Source organism: Corvus brachyrhynchos, unplaced genomic scaffold, assembly GCF_000691975.1.
Source record: "Corvus brachyrhynchos isolate BGI_N302 unplaced genomic scaffold, ASM69197v1 scaffold152, whole genome shotgun sequence".
In the NCBI taxonomy this organism is placed as follows: Eukaryota; Metazoa; Chordata; class Aves; order Passeriformes; family Corvidae; genus Corvus; species Corvus brachyrhynchos.
In genome coordinates this window covers 1,542,412-1,558,632 of record NW_008237447.1, presented here as the reverse complement: position 1 = coordinate 1,558,632, position 16,221 = coordinate 1,542,412, and the positions used below count along the sequence as shown (strand labels likewise).

Here is a 16,221-nt window from a genome sequence, read left to right as displayed (position 1 = left end):
TGAGGAGTCATCTCTGGCAGGAAAGTAGCTTCGAGAGCCAACTTTTGTTTCCTTCACTTTAGAAAGAGATCTGCACGTTGTCAAGCAAGCTGGGATGTAAAGACACTTAGGAAACTCGATGTTGTTTCTCATGTTATGCCCCCTTTACTCCCAGCAATTGAGAAATAACTACTTTTGGCCGCTTCCAGAGCGATCCAGCTTTGTCACCAGGGGAGAGCTGAAGTTAAAATCTTTCTGACCATTCTTACTTCAGCTAAGAGTCCTTTCCCCCCTGCTAAGTTAGTTACTCCTGAGCATGTCTTGTATCAAAAGGACAACTTTTCAGAAACCTGTTCAGAGAGCATCCTAGAAAAAACCTTAATAGTGTTTTTGTACTTGCATTTTAAAATCTTTCCAGCCCTCATATGCAGAGACCTCAATGACTTGATGTCTTTGAATTTCCCGTACCTTCTGCATTTGGCAGCACACGGGGCTCATTTTGTACATTGAAGCCTTTCCAGGTGTATTTGGGCTCTGGGGAGCCCTCATGAGAAACGCAGGTTAGGTTGATTGTCTGTCCATATTGTGGTGTCCCCAGAATCTTGCATTCAGGTTTGGATGGTGCAACTGAAGGAAGAAAAAAGGAAGTAATTGTATTAATCAGGATCAGTTTCTGTTTCAGCCCATCTGCATGTGTGGTTTTTATTCTTGCAAACAGAAGCTGGTCTTGCACCTGCCATTTTCTTCTTAAAGGAACTTAAAGCGAATTTGTATCTAATTTATTTCTCCCTTTTTGGCACTGGAAAGCCTAGAAGAAATTGCAAGATACTTTTTGGGATATGTCTAATAGTGCTAGATAACCCATCCTTTGATAACTAGGATATGACAGGCCACAGGGGGGATGAGGAAAGCCCTGTAATGATGCCTGGATTATTAGGAAAGTGAGCTGTACAGCCCTAAAGGCTGTTTTCTACAGCCAGCTGTCTGAGGGAGTTGCGCGCTCTACGCCTCCCAGCATCCTTCCATAGGAGTAGGAAAAGACCAAAGGTGGAATTGGGGATGACAACTTTTTTTTCCTATTAGAAAATCGGTTGCTTAAACCAATGTGGACATTAGAGGGAGGGCAGTTGTGTCTAACAGGGGCGTGGCTTTGCCTCTGTCCCCTCACCGAGGACGAAGAGATTCAGGAGCGCGGACTGGCGGGGCGGGTCGTTCCGGAGGCGAACGCTGCAGGCGTAGGTCCCGTTGTCCTCCATGGTCACGGCGCTGATGGTGATGCTGATGTCCCCGCTGTCGACATTGCCACTGAACTGGATGCGGTGCTCGTAGCCCTCCCCGTACTGCACGAGCCCATCAAAATACCTCGTCACGGCATCCTCCTGGCAGAGAGGGAGGGAACAGGATCAGTCTCGGTTTCTTGTGTGAGTCTACAGTGTAACTCGATGAATCAGCCCACTCTTAAAGAGCAGCTTGGAAAAGAGGACCTTAAACTGCACCAGGTTGAGAAAAAGCCAAGAAAAACATAGAAATTCAAAAGGATCACTGTTTCTATTTGGAATCCCCTTCTCACACCTTATCTAAAACCAGAGACAACTGATTTCTTTTGCTGGGGCTTATTCACCTTTCCTCTCCATGAGGAGAGGACAACATGAGACTTGGCTGAGACCCATGTCAGTCAAATTGCCCTATGATTACACAAACTCTCCCAGCCAGGACCTCCAGAGAAGAAACCCTTGGCAGTTCCTGCAAGGAGACCTCCAAAGGCTGCTTCCCCTCTCACTAATTCCCAAGAAGTCAAGGAGAGCTTTAGCAGTTTCTAAACCTTCAAATACTCCAAGTGGACGTAGGAGACCTCAAGAATCTCTCCATGTGCTGTTACCATCAACTTAGAACTTTTTATATAGTATCAAAGATATGTGTATTAGACATATGCATTTTTATATGTGCAAATATTTTTAGAAATTATCTGAGTGTTTCATGTATTTTAATAGATGTAAACCCCACAGTACAGTGGGGTATCCTCAGTAAACAGCTGTAAGACCAAGAGAGAGGAAGAAGAAGGATGGGTGCTTCCCTAGTGTTGTGCAATAGGATTGGGATAAATTGCATCTAGAATCAGCATTTCCATTTGCACAGTTCTGGGATTTAAAAAAGTCTGGAAGAAATCTCTTTCTTCCAACATCCATTCCCACCCACAGTCCAGCTTCCATCTCCTACGCCCCTCTTGGATGCCCTCTCATCTGTTTCTTTATGCAGCTCAATTTACCTTGCTATTGATTTTCTTCCAGACAACCAGGTCTCCTCTGTCAGTGACTGTGTTTGTTTTAAAATTACAGCGCAGGGTAACGTTGCTTCCTCTTGCCACCTGGATTTGCTTGTCAGGTGCTTCCACAATGAGGGCATGAGCAGACACCAGAACTACGAAGAGAATAAATGCTGCATTCAGCCAAAATAACAACATCTGGGTCCCATGATAGTCTCTTTGGCTCCCTTACACGCCACAGTAACCCCCCATTCCCTGTCATCCAGGACATTCCCCTCTGAGCAAGAGGTGCTGTGTGCTGGGGCTGATTGGCTCTGGGAAGTGTCTGCACAGGATGGCTTAGAGCTAAACTCTACTCTCTCTTCTTTGCTTCTCTCTTTTTCACCTACACATATATTGCCATGGAGTTTAGAAAGATGCTTTCTTTTTTCCTGAGCACTCCTTCAGCATGACTGACACCCTTTGACAGCTCAGAATGTACAGAGGGAGACAGATAAACAGATACTACAAGTGCATCAGCAGTCTTAAGGATTCAGGCTAAACTAACAAACTGGTATTGTCAAATTTCAAGGATCAGGAAAACTGTCAAATGACTTGCCTCAATCCAAATCCACAGAAAAGTGACGTTTTGTGCTAGGGAATCAAAACCTGTTCATGTTTTTCATCCCCGAAAACAGAAAAACCTAGAAAAGCAAAGAGTGATTGAAAGAAACAAGGGAAGAATAGCTATTAGTTTAAAAAAAAAAAAATGAGTAAGGTAGTAGTAGTCACCTTTCTCCAAGAACTCCAGCTCCTGCCTCTGGAGCACAGGAATAGCTGAGAGTTGAATAAAACAGAAATCTCTTTGTGTCCTGGGGAAGCACGCAGGGCGCAGGGCAGGTGTTTCTTTTACACTGAATTCTCTCTGACTTGCTCTTAATTCATCATGTCTGAGAACTGCCTGGTGGGCAGGTCTTTGTTATTCTCAGAATTGAACTGGACATTTATGTCTGTCCTGCCATAGGTGACCTTCATGCCTGTAGGAATCCGTGGTTAAAAATACCTGCTTTCTCCTAACAGTTTGTGTGGGTTCTGTGCTTGGGTTTGTTTGTTTGAGGTTTTGGTTTTGTTTCTTTTTTTTTTTAACGGCACCAAACTGAATCATTTGGGAAAACTGTAAATGGCAAGAAAGGAAGTGCTGCTCAGAGGTGCTCCCATGGCAAAGAGGAATGTGGTGCAGTAAGGAGGAAAGAGGAGGAGGGCTTCCCCCATGAGGGGCATGCTGCATGTGGTGGTGAAGGTTTGCTTCTGAAAGCTGAGTCACTGTTCCCTGGAGAGGATTCATCTGAAAAGTTGCCACCTGGCATACTTTGGGTCCTCATTCTGCCATATCTTTGTCCAGGTTAGATCTATAAGGAAGTGCAGCTTATAAGGGAGAGAGCAAAGGGTTTCTATACTCCACCTTGAGTTGCAGTGGTTGTGAATACCCACATTTTTAGACAGGAAAAGCCCACAGCCACATGCCCTAGGTCAGAAGTCAAATTGCCCTATGATTACACAAACTCTCCCAGCCAGGACCTCCAGAGAAGAAACCCTTGGCAGTTCCTGCAAGGAGACCTCCAAAGGCTGCTTCCCCTCTCACTAATTCCCAAGAAGTCAAGGAGAGCTTTAGCAGTTTCTAAACCTTCAAATACTCCAAGTGGACGTAGGAGACCTCAAGAATCTCTCCATGTGCTGTTACCATCAACTTAGAACTTTTTATATAGTATCAAAGATATGTGTATTAGACATATGCATTTTTATATGTGCAAATATTTTTAGAAATTATCTGAGTGTTTCATGTATTTTAATAGATGTAAACCCCACAGTACAGTGGGGTATCCTCAGTAAACAGCTGTAAGACCAAGAGAGAGGAAGAAGAAGGATGGGTGCTTCCCTAGTGTTGTGCAATAGGATTGGGATAAATTGCATCTAGAATCAGCATTTCCATTTGCACAGTTCTGGGATTTAAAAAAGTCTGGAAGAAATCTCTTTCTTCCAACATCCATTCCCACCCACAGTCCAGCTTCCATCTCCTACGCCCCTCTTGGATGCCCTCTCATCTGTTTCTTTATGCAGCTCAATTTACCTTGCTATTGATTTTCTTCCAGACAACCAGGTCTCCTCTGTCAGTGACTGTGTTTGTTTTAAAATTACAGCGCAGGGTAACGTTGCTTCCTCTTGCCACCTGGATTTGCTTGTCAGGTGCTTCCACAATGAGGGTATGAGCAGACACCAGAACTACGAAGAGAATAAATGCTGCATTCAGCCAAAATAACAACATCTGGGTCCCATGATAGTCTCTTTGGCTCCCTTACACGCCACAGTAACCCCCCATTCCCTGTCATCCAGGACATTCCCCTCTGAGCAAGAGGTGCTGTGTGCTGGGGCTGATTGGCTCTGGGAAGTGTCTGCACAGGATGGCTTAGAGCTAAACTCTACTCTCTCTTCTTTGCTTCTCTCTTTTTCACCTACACATATATTGCCATGGAGTTTAGAAAGATGCTTTCTTTTTTCCTGAGCACTCCTTCAGCATGACTGACACCCTTTGACAGCTCAGAATGTACAGAGGGAGACAGATAAACAGATACTACAAGTGCATCAGCAGTCTTAAGGATTCAGGCTAAACTAACAAACTGGTATTGTCAAATTTCAAGGATCAGGAAAACTGTCAAATGACTTGCCTCAATCCAAATCCACAGAAAAGTGACGTTTTGTGCTAGGGAATCAAAACCTGTTCATGTTTTTCATCCCCGAAAACAGAAAAACCTAGAAAAGCAAAGAGTGATTGAAAGAAACAAGGGAAGAATAGCTATTAGTTTAAAAAAAAAAAAATGAGTAAGGTAGTAGTAGTCACCTTTCTCCAGGAACTCCAGCTCCTGCCTCTGGAGCACAGGAATAGCTGAGAGTTGAATAAAACAGAAATCTCTTTGTGTCCTGGGGAAGCACGCAGGGCGCAGGGCAGGTGTTTCTTTTACACTGAATTCTCTCTGACTTGCTCTTAATTCATCATGTCTGAGAACTGCCTGGTGGGCAGGTCTTTGTTATTCTCAGAATTGAACTGGACATTTATGTCTGTCCTGCCATAGGTGACCTTCATGCCTGTAGGAATCCGTGGTTAAAAATACCTGCTTTCTCCTAACAGTTTGTGTGGGTTCTGTGCTTGGGTTTGTTTGTTTGAGGTTTTGGTTTTGTTTCTTTTTTTTTTTAACGGCACCAAACTGAATCATTTGGGAAAACTGTAAATGGCAAGAAAGGAAGTGCTGCTCAGAGGTGCTCCCATGGCAAAGAGGAATGTGGTGCAGTAAGGAGGAAAGAGGAGGAGGGCTTCCCCCATGAGGGGCATGCTGCATGTGGTGGTGAAGGTTTGCTTCTGAAAGCTGAGTCACTGTTCCCTGGAGAGGATTCATCTGAAAAGTTGCCACCTGGCATACTTTGGGTCCTCATTCTGCCATATCTTTGTCCAGGTTAGATCTATAAGGAAGTGCAGCTTATAAGGGAGAGAGCAAAGGGTTTCTAGACTCCACCTTGAGTTGCAAAGTGGTTGTGAATACCCACATTTTTAGACAGGAAAAGCCCACAGCCACATGCCCTAGGTCAGAAAGTGAACGCCATTGTCAAGTTGAGCACTGCCAGATCCTTGGCTCTCTGTGAACAAGGGTCCCTTAGAAAATAACAGTGCTGGGACCCAAAAGGTTGTGTTGTCACTGCACTGAGAACCTAGGGTGGCAATTCAGGTAATTACACAGGGTGCCATGGGAGCTGGCACAGGGATCTGCTTTTAGCCTGAGTTCCCATCTTTCTGCGTGCCCTGCCTCACAACCGAGTTGTTCTGTGGGCTCCCACAGTTCATTAGCGAGGTGTGTTTTCACCTCTTCCTCTGTGACATGGCAGGGGTGGCTTCTGTTCACTCGGGGATTATTTCATTTACAACTGCTGACAGTTATGAGAAGGAAACCAGGGCAAAGTATTTCTAACATGCTTTTATTGCAGCCACTCCCAGATCTTTCCCTGCTCTGGAGCACCCAGGGCAAGGCCCATGTTTGCATAGCCCCGGGGCTCTTTCTGACTGCTACTTTCATATGCTCTCCATGTGAGAGACACTTGTGAAAGCTTTCTCCTTGCTTGTTGTGACTGGATCGAGATGCTTTCCTGCATTTAGGTGAAAAGCACCACTGTCTGTATTAGGAGATGGAGCAAAACCCATTTCCTGATCTTTTTGTCACTCAGAAACTGGTTCCGCTGGGCTGGGGTTCACTGACAGGTCATTAACACAGCCCTGAGGCAGAGAAGAGACTGCCCAACCCTAAGACTTCTTTTCCATCTTCCAACTGAATGAGTCAAATCCTACAATAAATGAGATCTTTCTTTTCTTCCAGACTTGGTGCGGAGTTGGGGAGCAGCTGAACCCAACACTGCATGCGGGAGGCACAGCCTGTAACGCACTTACTCATCTGTTGCTGTCACCCTCATGTCCCACTGCTTCTGGTGCTCTTCCGTTTGTCACCCACATCTCTTTCTGCATCCCAGAAAGAGCTTCCCTCTCTCGGGGAAGCAGTGCAGTTTCATTCTGGCATGTCAGTGACTCAGGCTGATTTCCTCCTTCCCACTTCTCACCACGTTTCACTTCATAGTCAGCATGGCTAAAAATTGTGGTTTATTCTGCAAAGGTTGGAGGTTTTTTTCTGAAGGAAAACAGAATCTGTTCAAAATATGGCTGAAGGGAGGAGAAGCCAATTCTGAAAGTACTCCAGAAAAGGAGGGAGGACAAATAGCCTACATACTACTAGAGAGACAGTGTCACCTAGATTTAAGCCCTAGAATTACTTTTTTGTGTGTCATCACTTTGTATGTTTATAACATCTTAAGAAATTGAGAAAGGTTTTATCTCCCTCTGCTTAACTTAGAGATTTGTACTTGTACAAAGGAAGAAGAAAATCAAAGTGATGTTTCTACTTTCACATTCCTTACTGAGTGTTAACAGACTGAAGGGCAATTAATACAATTAGAGGAATATTTTGTTTGCTGAAATAAATAGAGATTCTGATCAAGCAAAAAAAAAGAATTTCATTTTACATACTTATTTATCTTTGAAAAGTTCCCCATACTTAATTTGCATAGCATGAAAGGTGAGAATAATGAAAAAGGGAAGTGAATACCAATGGCATGGCACAAATCACATAATGATCATCAAACCATGACCCAAGTCACATTTGTTCCATATGGATCCCATCCACTTTTTCTGATGACTTTAAACTTTGTGAATTTCCTTTTTGTGGGTCTTATTGTTGAAGTGAGGTTTTCGGGATTTTTAGTTTTAAAACCCCAAGCAATTTGCATGTACAAAGCTTGGTCTGAAGCCTGGAATAAGGCATAGAAACATTGATATGACAAGATGAGACAGGATAAAAAGCAGTGGAACTGAGAATTCCAGAGGAGGAAGTTCCTTCTTCAGAGATAAATACTGTATTCACAGAAGCCAATAAAACTGTTTATGAAAAATATTTTCCAGCTTCATGAAGAACAGCATTTTTCCCCCACTCCTAACATATCTTGCAGCTTTAGGAGATGCCTGTGTGTCTGGACATTCAGCACAGAGATGGTACACACACTTGTCTGGCCATAAACACAAAGGAACCTTCACTAAACAAAAAAGAGACACACAAAGTGCACTGGAGTCCTTGTACTTTGTAGTGCTGTTGTGTTGTTTCCTTCCACCCAACCCCTGAGGACATAACCAAATTAGTACTCACTTGCACTGAAAACAAACAGCCCAAGTCCTTTCCTTGCCGTCCCCCTCATGTCTCCTCTGTTTCACCTCAAGGTGCTCTTCCTTGTAACCTCCAGGAGGCTGGGTAGGTAATTGACTTTCGCTGAAGGGCTGCTTTGCAGTGGCATCACAGGTTCACTTCCTCAGTCTCTTTTAAAGTGCTTCTGCCCCAGCCTGCCACTCCCCTCCCAGCCAGAATGACAAGCCACATCACCAGTGGGCTTTGACATCACTTGCTGCTCTCAGTAAACTTGTGGACTCCTTCCCCAGATGTGAACTTTCCCCCACAATTAAACAGCCTTTCCCCGTTTCTCCCAACGTGCAGGTGCATAAAGCAAGGGAAGGGTGTGGTGGGACTGGGAGTGGCGTGTGCAGTGCAGCTGAAGTCATGCAAGTGATGACAGGCAACCAGGGGAGGATAAACCTCATTTTTTCTCAAATATTTATTAAGGAACAGGTTTAAAAAGGTATTAAAGTATTTCACAATGCAGGCAGCAGCCCACATGCAGGCTTTAAGGAACTGAGGGGCCTAACTCCATTTACTTTAAATAAGAATATGTAGTTTATGGGAATTTGATGACTAATGGGTTATCTAAATATAAGTGAGATGCATGTCAGCCAGATTCTTACTCTCTTATGCCCACTGTTCCACTGCCCAGTGTGGCTTGCACAACAGCCACAGGTACCAAAGGCACTTCTCCCTCTCTGCTGCAAAAGGCTGTGGGATAACCCAGCCCACGGCTTGCAGCACTCTGGCGACGTGTCTGTCGAGGCATGGGCACTGCAAGGCCAACACTGCTCACACATTCTGGATGTGGAAGGCATAAATAACTGCTGCTATAATTGACTGAAGAGTAAAAGGGGGACTGATGGCAGCTGAGGCAAACATCTGACATTACATTTAACTGAGGGCAGTGTGTCATCTCAACTCTTCACTGCCACTGGGCAGCAAGGGATGTCTCCATCTGGGATAGTCATCTATGCTCTATTTCTAGCCATTTGAGGGACAGAGTCACTTCTAGGCAGTGAGTGATCATTTTAGGCATCTTAGATGGGGACATCATGTTCTTAGACATCATTTTCAGCTGAAATTAGTCATATAATGCAGTACATTATTGATGAACTTTGTTGTTGTTTTTGAAGGAGAATTCCTCAAAAGTGGTTGTCTACACCAGATATTTGTGTTTAGTCCAGTAAAGTAGATCTGTATCTTGCTCTTGTGCTGACCTCAGACTTGTGTGGTAGACCTGCCAAAAGCCACACTGAAGATTTGCCTTTTGGTCAATATGGCAGTTGTTCAAAATATCTCCAAGACAATGAAACTTAGGAGTGACTGGAAATCCAATTCCTCTGATAGAAAGGACCATCTATCTATACTTCTGTGCTTGATGCATAACCTCAGTTATCTTCCAACTGTTAGCAAAGACCAAAGTAAAGCACATAAGAGTACAAAAACTTGTTTCTTCAGGAATCTTCCAAATGAGGACAGCCAGTAGAAAAATTCATCCTGTTGTGTTTCGTCTTTGACAGGCTGGAGGAGATGACAAGGACCCTGCAAAGAGAGGGAGAGACATCTTCCAAAAACAGCTTGTTAACTAACCTCAAAATGTTAACTACAAATTACTTAAGACAAGTAAATAATTGGAGCAAGGCCAGTAGTCTCCCTTCTTGTCTTTGGAGCCCATAAAGATGAGGTTCCTCACAAAGATGAGTTTCTTAAATGTCTATCTCCTTTAAAGACTTTAAGACCCTTGTGACTTGATCCCATATCCTCCAGGAAGAGACATGCAGGATCTTTACTCCAGCCTCCACTTTCAATTTTGCTCCCATTTAATGTTTTGGGGCTGATGAACAGAGGTAGTGACGGAAATGCTATCACTGTACACCATCTGCCCACACTTCCCGTGTTAATTCTCAGTTCTTCACGTAACAGCTTCACATAACCAAAGGAAGTTGGTTACAGTCTCTGCACTTTACTAACTTGGTCAGCTTGCTGTTATCCTCCTGTCAGGATCATTTTTACAACCTCTCTTTCCTCTCTTCTTCCCAGTAACTTCAAAACCCACTTGACTGATTTCAGTTAAATATGATGGACATATGGTAATCTTAAAGATGGGAACTTCTATCAGTCTCATAAAAATCAGCAATCCCAATCAGTTGGAATAAGAGAGAAATCTAAATTAATGGTACCTCTTAGGTGTTAATAAAATTAATTAATTAGTGATAATTAATAGGCATTAATTTTCTTCCATTCCAAGAATCTGTGGTTTCACAACCGATGCAACCATGATGGGTCTCACCTTTTGTGCAGCCAGGGAGACAGGGAAATACGGTAGAGTGAGTAGTTACAGGGACTGCCTCATCTCATGTTGGTGTGGAAGTGATTGACTGATGGGGAGACTTTTACCCTGCCTCTGTCAGCCACTCTGTTGCATCACAAGTAAATACATTTGCACTGGGATGGATTATATTCTGTTTTGGAGACTTGGCTAAAACTGGTTTCCTAGGTATCGTGGAGAGCATATGCCTCAACATCTGATACTTACATAAATCTGATATTAAGATGCTTGTTTTACATACTCTGTATTTATTGCTTTTGTTAGTTGTTTAAGCCTAGATTGGAAAAGGTATTTAGGCACTTTTATCCTGTCACTTTTCCCTGAGTGTTCTCATTGGGGTTCTCAGGAGCAGACTCCTTTAATGTGGGCAATTTTAAGAGATTTTGTCTTTGTTTCTGGGTTGATTTTCTTTCCCTGTCTAGCATGAGCTGCCAAAACTCACAAGCAGTGGCACCACAGCTAAAAGAGCTGCCATACGTACAGGCAAGACTGCCAAAGCTTTCCATATCAGGTTCTTCATCCCTCACCTGTGGGCAATGCAAAGCCTTGAAGTCTTATGGCTGCAGCTCTGGGGAAATCTTTTTGCTCATATATGGGATTTTTAGGGGATATTATTATGTTATTTAAATGAAACTGCCATTGACATGAAAAGCTTTAATATGAAAGCAGGGTGACTTCATCGTGTTGCCAAAAATATGCTCTCTGATAAGGCTTGCCTGTGAAAGCCAATGAGGAATATGCATAGGTAGCATATAGCTATATAGCTATATAAAGCTTTGCAACTCCTGCCTGTTAAGAGAAAGAGGAATCTTACAAGATCCCACCTTTCCCTCCTAAGAGGACAGAACCTGGCCGTGTTCAGTTCAGGTTCATCTGTGAAGGAATACATTAACCACCAGTGACAGATGCCCAACCATTCACAGCTCTTTTTGCTATGTTTGCACGTGCAAACGGTCATTAGCAAAGATTCCTGTCATCTTTGCCTATGCTCTGTATGGTCACCTTAATCCCAAAACCCAACAACCTGTGGCCAGCAGTGAGGAGGAGCTGCCAGGCTGCCTGCTTTGAGTGTTCTCCACAAGTCTGCAGCCTACAGGATCCTCTCGGCATCTCTACATCTTGAAGGGTTGCGGTGGGCATGGCAGGGCCTTCACCATCCTCTGCTGCAGTCGTATCCTAAAGATTCACAAACAGGATTTTCAGAAGCAGTTCAGTGACTTAAAAGCATCTGTTTTTATTGGGCGCCAGTGGTATATGTGCTCCCACAGCATCTAGGTCCTTTGAAAGCTCTGTTCTCCAATTTAAGGCAGTCTATAAGCAAACATCTTTAGATCGCTTCTCGCCACAATTAGCAGTAATTAACAAGAACACATGTGTCACTGCCTTGCAGAAGCAGCTAGAAATTGTATTGCCCAGAGGAGGCATCTGCAGGATCAATACAATTCATCCTCTTTTTGTGCATGAAACTGTTAGGGTCTCTTCAAGCCAGTGATCAGCCATCCCTTTCTCCCCTTGCTGTGACACCCATGATTCAATATACCACCTTCTCTTTTCCCTCCCTGCTCACCCCTGTGCCTGCATTAACACAAGTCTGGGCTGTGAGCACGTCAAGATTTGAGTGGCTGTGTCACAGCTCTTCCCTGCCATGATGTGGCATCCCTACAGACACAGCTCCCACCGCTGTGTGGGGATGCAGCATTCAAGCAAGGAGGGGATGTGGAGGCCCTGCCCAGCATGATGCAGCACCAAAGGTATCTGTGGTATGAGATAGGTGAGCTTGTTTGTTAGCAAAGGGAATCAACAGTGGGATGTTTCTGCATGACTCACAAGTGGAGCCCCCAGTACAGATAAACAGCGCTCAGACTTTCATCTGGTTCTGTCCCGGGCCAACCTGGCCCATGAGCTTTGCTGGGGGGGGTCAAGAGATGGGAGCTAGAGGCTTCCTTTTTGAAAAAAATGTCAGAGAAGACAGAGTGTGGCTCAGCCCTAGCTCTTAAATCAGCTGATCATACAACCATAGCACTACAGAATCATTTGGGTCTGAAGGGACCTTTAAAGATCATCCAGCTGAACCTCCCTACCACAAGCAGGAACATTTTTCACCAGACCAGGTTTCTCAAAACCCTACCCAACCTGGCCTTGGACACTTGAATGATGGGGCATCCACAACTTGTCTGGGCAATCTGTTCCAGTGCCTCACTATCCTCATAAACAATTTCTTCCTTTTATTTAATCTAAATCTACCCTCTTAGTTTAAATTCATTGCCCTTTGTCCCATCACTAGAGGCCCTGGTAAAATGTCTCTCTCCTTCTTTCTTGTAAGATCCCCTTTAATTACTGAGAGGCTGCAATAAGATCTCCCTAGAACCTTCTCCAGGATGAACAGACCCAACTCTCAGCCTTTCTTCACAGAAATGTTCCAGCCTTCTGAGTGATTTTTGGCCCTCCTCTGGGCCCACTCCAAGAGGTCCGTGTTTTGTGCTAGGGGCTCCAGAGCTGAATGCCATACTCCAGGTCGGGTTTCACAGGAGCAGAGTAGAGTGGGACAATCACCTCCCCTGACCTGCTGGTCACACTTCTGATGCAGCCCAGCATATGGTTGGCTTTATGGGCTGCAAGTGCAGCTGGGTCACATCGAATTGTTCATCCACTAGTACTCCCAAGTCCCTCTCCTCCAGGCTGCTCTGAACCCATTCTTCCCTAGCCTGTACTGATATTGAGGACTGCCTCAACCCAGATGTAGGACCTTGCACTTGGCTTTGTTGAATTTTGTGAGGTTCACATGGGCCCACTCCTCCTTTTATATGGCATCCCTGGCCCTACTGAATCCAGGGCACCACTCAGCCTGATGTCCTTCGCAGAATTTCCGAAGGTGACTCAGTCTCACTGTCTGTGTCGTTATTAAAGATATTGAACAGTACTGGTTCCAGTACAGGACCCTGAGGGACACCACTTGTTGATGATCCCCATTTGGGTGCTGAGCCATTGACTGTAACTGGATCCCATCCAGCCACTTCTTTATCCATCAAATAGTCCATCAATCAAGTCCATCTCTCTCCAAATTAGAGGTAAGAATGCTGTGTAGGACCATGCCAAAGTCAATACAGAAGTCCAGGTAGCTGACAGGTAGCTTACTCTCTGTTAGGTTGGAGTGGTTCATCCTGCACTGCATTTCCCAAGGATATCAGAGGTCATACCTGCATTTCAGTTTGTGCCTGGTGGGATCCCCATTACCTGGAGGCTCTCTGAAGGCAGAGGTCCGGCCTCACTGGCTTTGGACTCTTTCCTGTAACTGAGAAACGAGGATCCAGCCCACAGCAGGGAAGGAGTTAAGTGCTTGACCAGCTGCTGTCTGTGAGGCTCTGAATTCCTTTCCCGTGCAATCCAGCAGCCAGTGTCAGGACAGCTATATTTAGAAAGCTGATAAAGGTTTGGTGCCAACAGTTGTCCTGCCCCTCGATGAAGAAGCTGTGGAGAGAGCGAGAGGGGAGCAGCTGATTGCTTTCCTCCGGTACCATTCCTTGCTGTCTTCAGTGGACTCCTTTGCCGTGCCTCCAGCAGAGACCCCCAGTGGAGCCATCCAGGCACAGGGGGTAAGTTCCTTTTCCTTGCTGCCCTGTCTCCCTGCTCACTGCCCCGTGAGTGACCACGAAGCCATGATCCTCCAGCCTGAGCCCAGCTGCTGTGCCCGTGGGAGCTGCCACTGGCTCTTGTGGTACTGAGGCAAGAGTCCCTCTGCCTGGGCCAGGGGAAGTGTTGGCTGCTGTGTTTCCATGCTCCTAACTGAGCTACGGTGCCCTCGCTCTCCCGCACCCAGGGTGAGAACAGCAGCCTCCACACAAAAGATTACAAGGACAAAGTCCCAAGCCTTCAAGCTCCTTTGGCCTTACGCTTTAGGAGCATTTCATTTTAGGGAGGCGAGGTCTCATGTTTCTTGCCCCTGACCCTCCTTCCAGCCCGGCTTGGGCTGTGTAGGCTCCTTCCAGCCACCATGCGCGGTCAGGGGAGTATAGAGTTTCTGCCCCGCCAGGCCTTCCTTCCTGGCCTTCCTGCACCCTTACTCACAGGCAAAAGAGCATTGGCGCTTGCTGGGTAGCAGCCAGGGAGCTGCATGAGGCCTTGGGAATGGCAGGTGCCCTGGTAGGGGAGCCAGTGTAGCTCTTGTGGAAAGGTCTCCTCGCAGGAACAAAGTGTGGGAGCCTTTCTGCTGTACCCCTCTGCTACTTATGCCCCACGGCCGGGGAATGGCCTCCCATGCAGAGCTGTGTAATGGCTCTCCCTCCTGCCCTGCTCCCCTTGTAGCGGATCCCCTGGCAGCCGCCATGGCCAGCGGCAGAGATTCGGACAGCGAGCCGGCAGTGCCCGAGGAGGAGGAGGAGGAGGAGGCGGGCCCGGACGTGAAGGCCGTGCAGGCCCATTACCTGCGCAGCCCTTCGCCCAGCCGGTGAGTCCACAGGCACTGCCACAGCCTCCTGGCAGCACGTGGGGAGTGCTGCCCTTCCCTGCTTTCCCTTCCTTCCTCTGCATGCTGGCACTTGGGCCAAGCTGAGCCCGGGGATTCCCTGCCCTCCTAAGGTGGGGTCAGTGTGCCAGCACCGAGAGAGCCTGCAGAGACAGGACTCCTGCACTAATTAATCCACCCCACTGGGAAAGTGCATAGTGGGGATAAACTGCAGGAAGGATTACTGTGGGCTGGTGTTGTCCCTCTTCCCTGTCTCACCCTCTCATACACCTATGCTGGAACTTCTGATCTAATTTCAACTCTCCCCAAATTCATCTTCATCTTTATGTCCATTATAAGGACTTGTGGATTTTTTAATGTTGATATTAGGCTTTTCCAGCCCCAGAAAGGCCAAGGGTCTTGGGATTTGGGTTTGATTCAGAACCAACTTTAGCTACAGGCTTCAGGCACTGAACAGGAGACTGCGACAGCACAAGCAGAAATTGAGTTACCTCAAGCAAAACAGCATGATTAGATGTGTTTTCTCCTAATACAAGGAAAAATACACCCCTTTGTTCCCTTTTCCTAAAGCAAATGCTCTGCAGGGCTTTCTGTATCCTTTGAGATGCTTTAGCTGAAAGCAAGGAGTAGGGATTGAGTTTGAAAAGAACCTGCCCCAGTGGCCCTCAACAAGTAGGAGGTTATGAAATGTTTCCTGCTAACTGTGGGACACTGCAGAAAAATTAAGATGGAGCACTTACTTCATTTAACCACATGTATTTCAAAATTGTTTAGGAAGATCACTGAGCACACATAAAGTAAAATCATGTGTTGTAAAATGATGTATTCAGCTCTCTCTTACTGCTCATCAGTCACTCAAAATGAACAGAAGCATCTCTCCAGTTTATTTGCCTTGCCTTGTCTCGCCTTGCCTTGCTTTGCCTTGCCTTCCTTTTCCTTCCCTTCCCTGTTCCTTTTTTTCCTCCCTTTCCCCTTGTCAATGACTAAATACAGTGATGAAAATGGCAAGATCCTTCCCAGCCAGAAGGGGGTTGTTGAAGGACCCAGGCCTGGGCAGTTCTGTGTTTCACGGATGCTCAGGGCAGCTACAGGTAAAATGTGTTGAGGCTGTGGTGGCAGATTATTACCTACTGTTACCTTTTTATTGAGCTTGGAGGCAACCTTTACAGCAAAAGGAATTGAAGGCAGGGTGTAACTGCAAATTTGTGTCAGCTCCTGTAAATGAGACGGAAACTCCCCTTGCTCATCTCGTAAACTCCTTTGAAGAACTAGAAAAGGATTACTTTCCGTCACGGTTGACAAGTGCTGGAACTCAACTAAATGACCTGGATGAGCCCGTTAAGTGGTTCCCGATGACTGTGCCCCCTGCTTTGATTCTGGAGCCTGAAAG

At 45.7% G+C, this 16,221-nt stretch overlaps 2 protein-coding genes across 2 annotated transcripts in view; one reads left to right on the top strand and one right to left on the bottom strand.

Annotated features, from left to right (window-relative positions):
- The window catches only part of GPA33 (glycoprotein A33), a 16,426-nt gene extending 3,905 nt beyond the window's left edge, over positions 1-12,521 (bottom strand). Inside the window, exons 1-4 of the mRNA XM_008631547.2 lie at positions 8,014-12,521; positions 2,246-2,397; positions 1,148-1,358; positions 448-606 (exon numbers count right to left, since the gene is read on the bottom strand). Coding sequence (XP_008629769.1) covers positions 448-606; positions 1,148-1,358; positions 2,246-2,397; positions 8,014-8,062 — 571 coding nt within the window. The 5' untranslated portion in view covers positions 8,063-12,521. The remainder of the gene's footprint in view (positions 1-447; positions 607-1,147; positions 1,359-2,245; positions 2,398-8,013) is intronic.
- A 1,358-nt stretch (positions 12,522-13,879) lies between these two features.
- Positions 13,880-16,221, top strand: part of DUSP27 (dual specificity phosphatase 27 (putative)) — a 16,494-nt gene continuing 14,152 nt past the window's right edge. The window contains exons 1-2 of the mRNA XM_008631526.2: positions 13,880-13,962; positions 14,672-14,813. Coding sequence (XP_008629748.1) covers positions 14,692-14,813 — 122 coding nt within the window. The 5' untranslated portion in view covers positions 13,880-13,962; positions 14,672-14,691. The remainder of the gene's footprint in view (positions 13,963-14,671; positions 14,814-16,221) is intronic.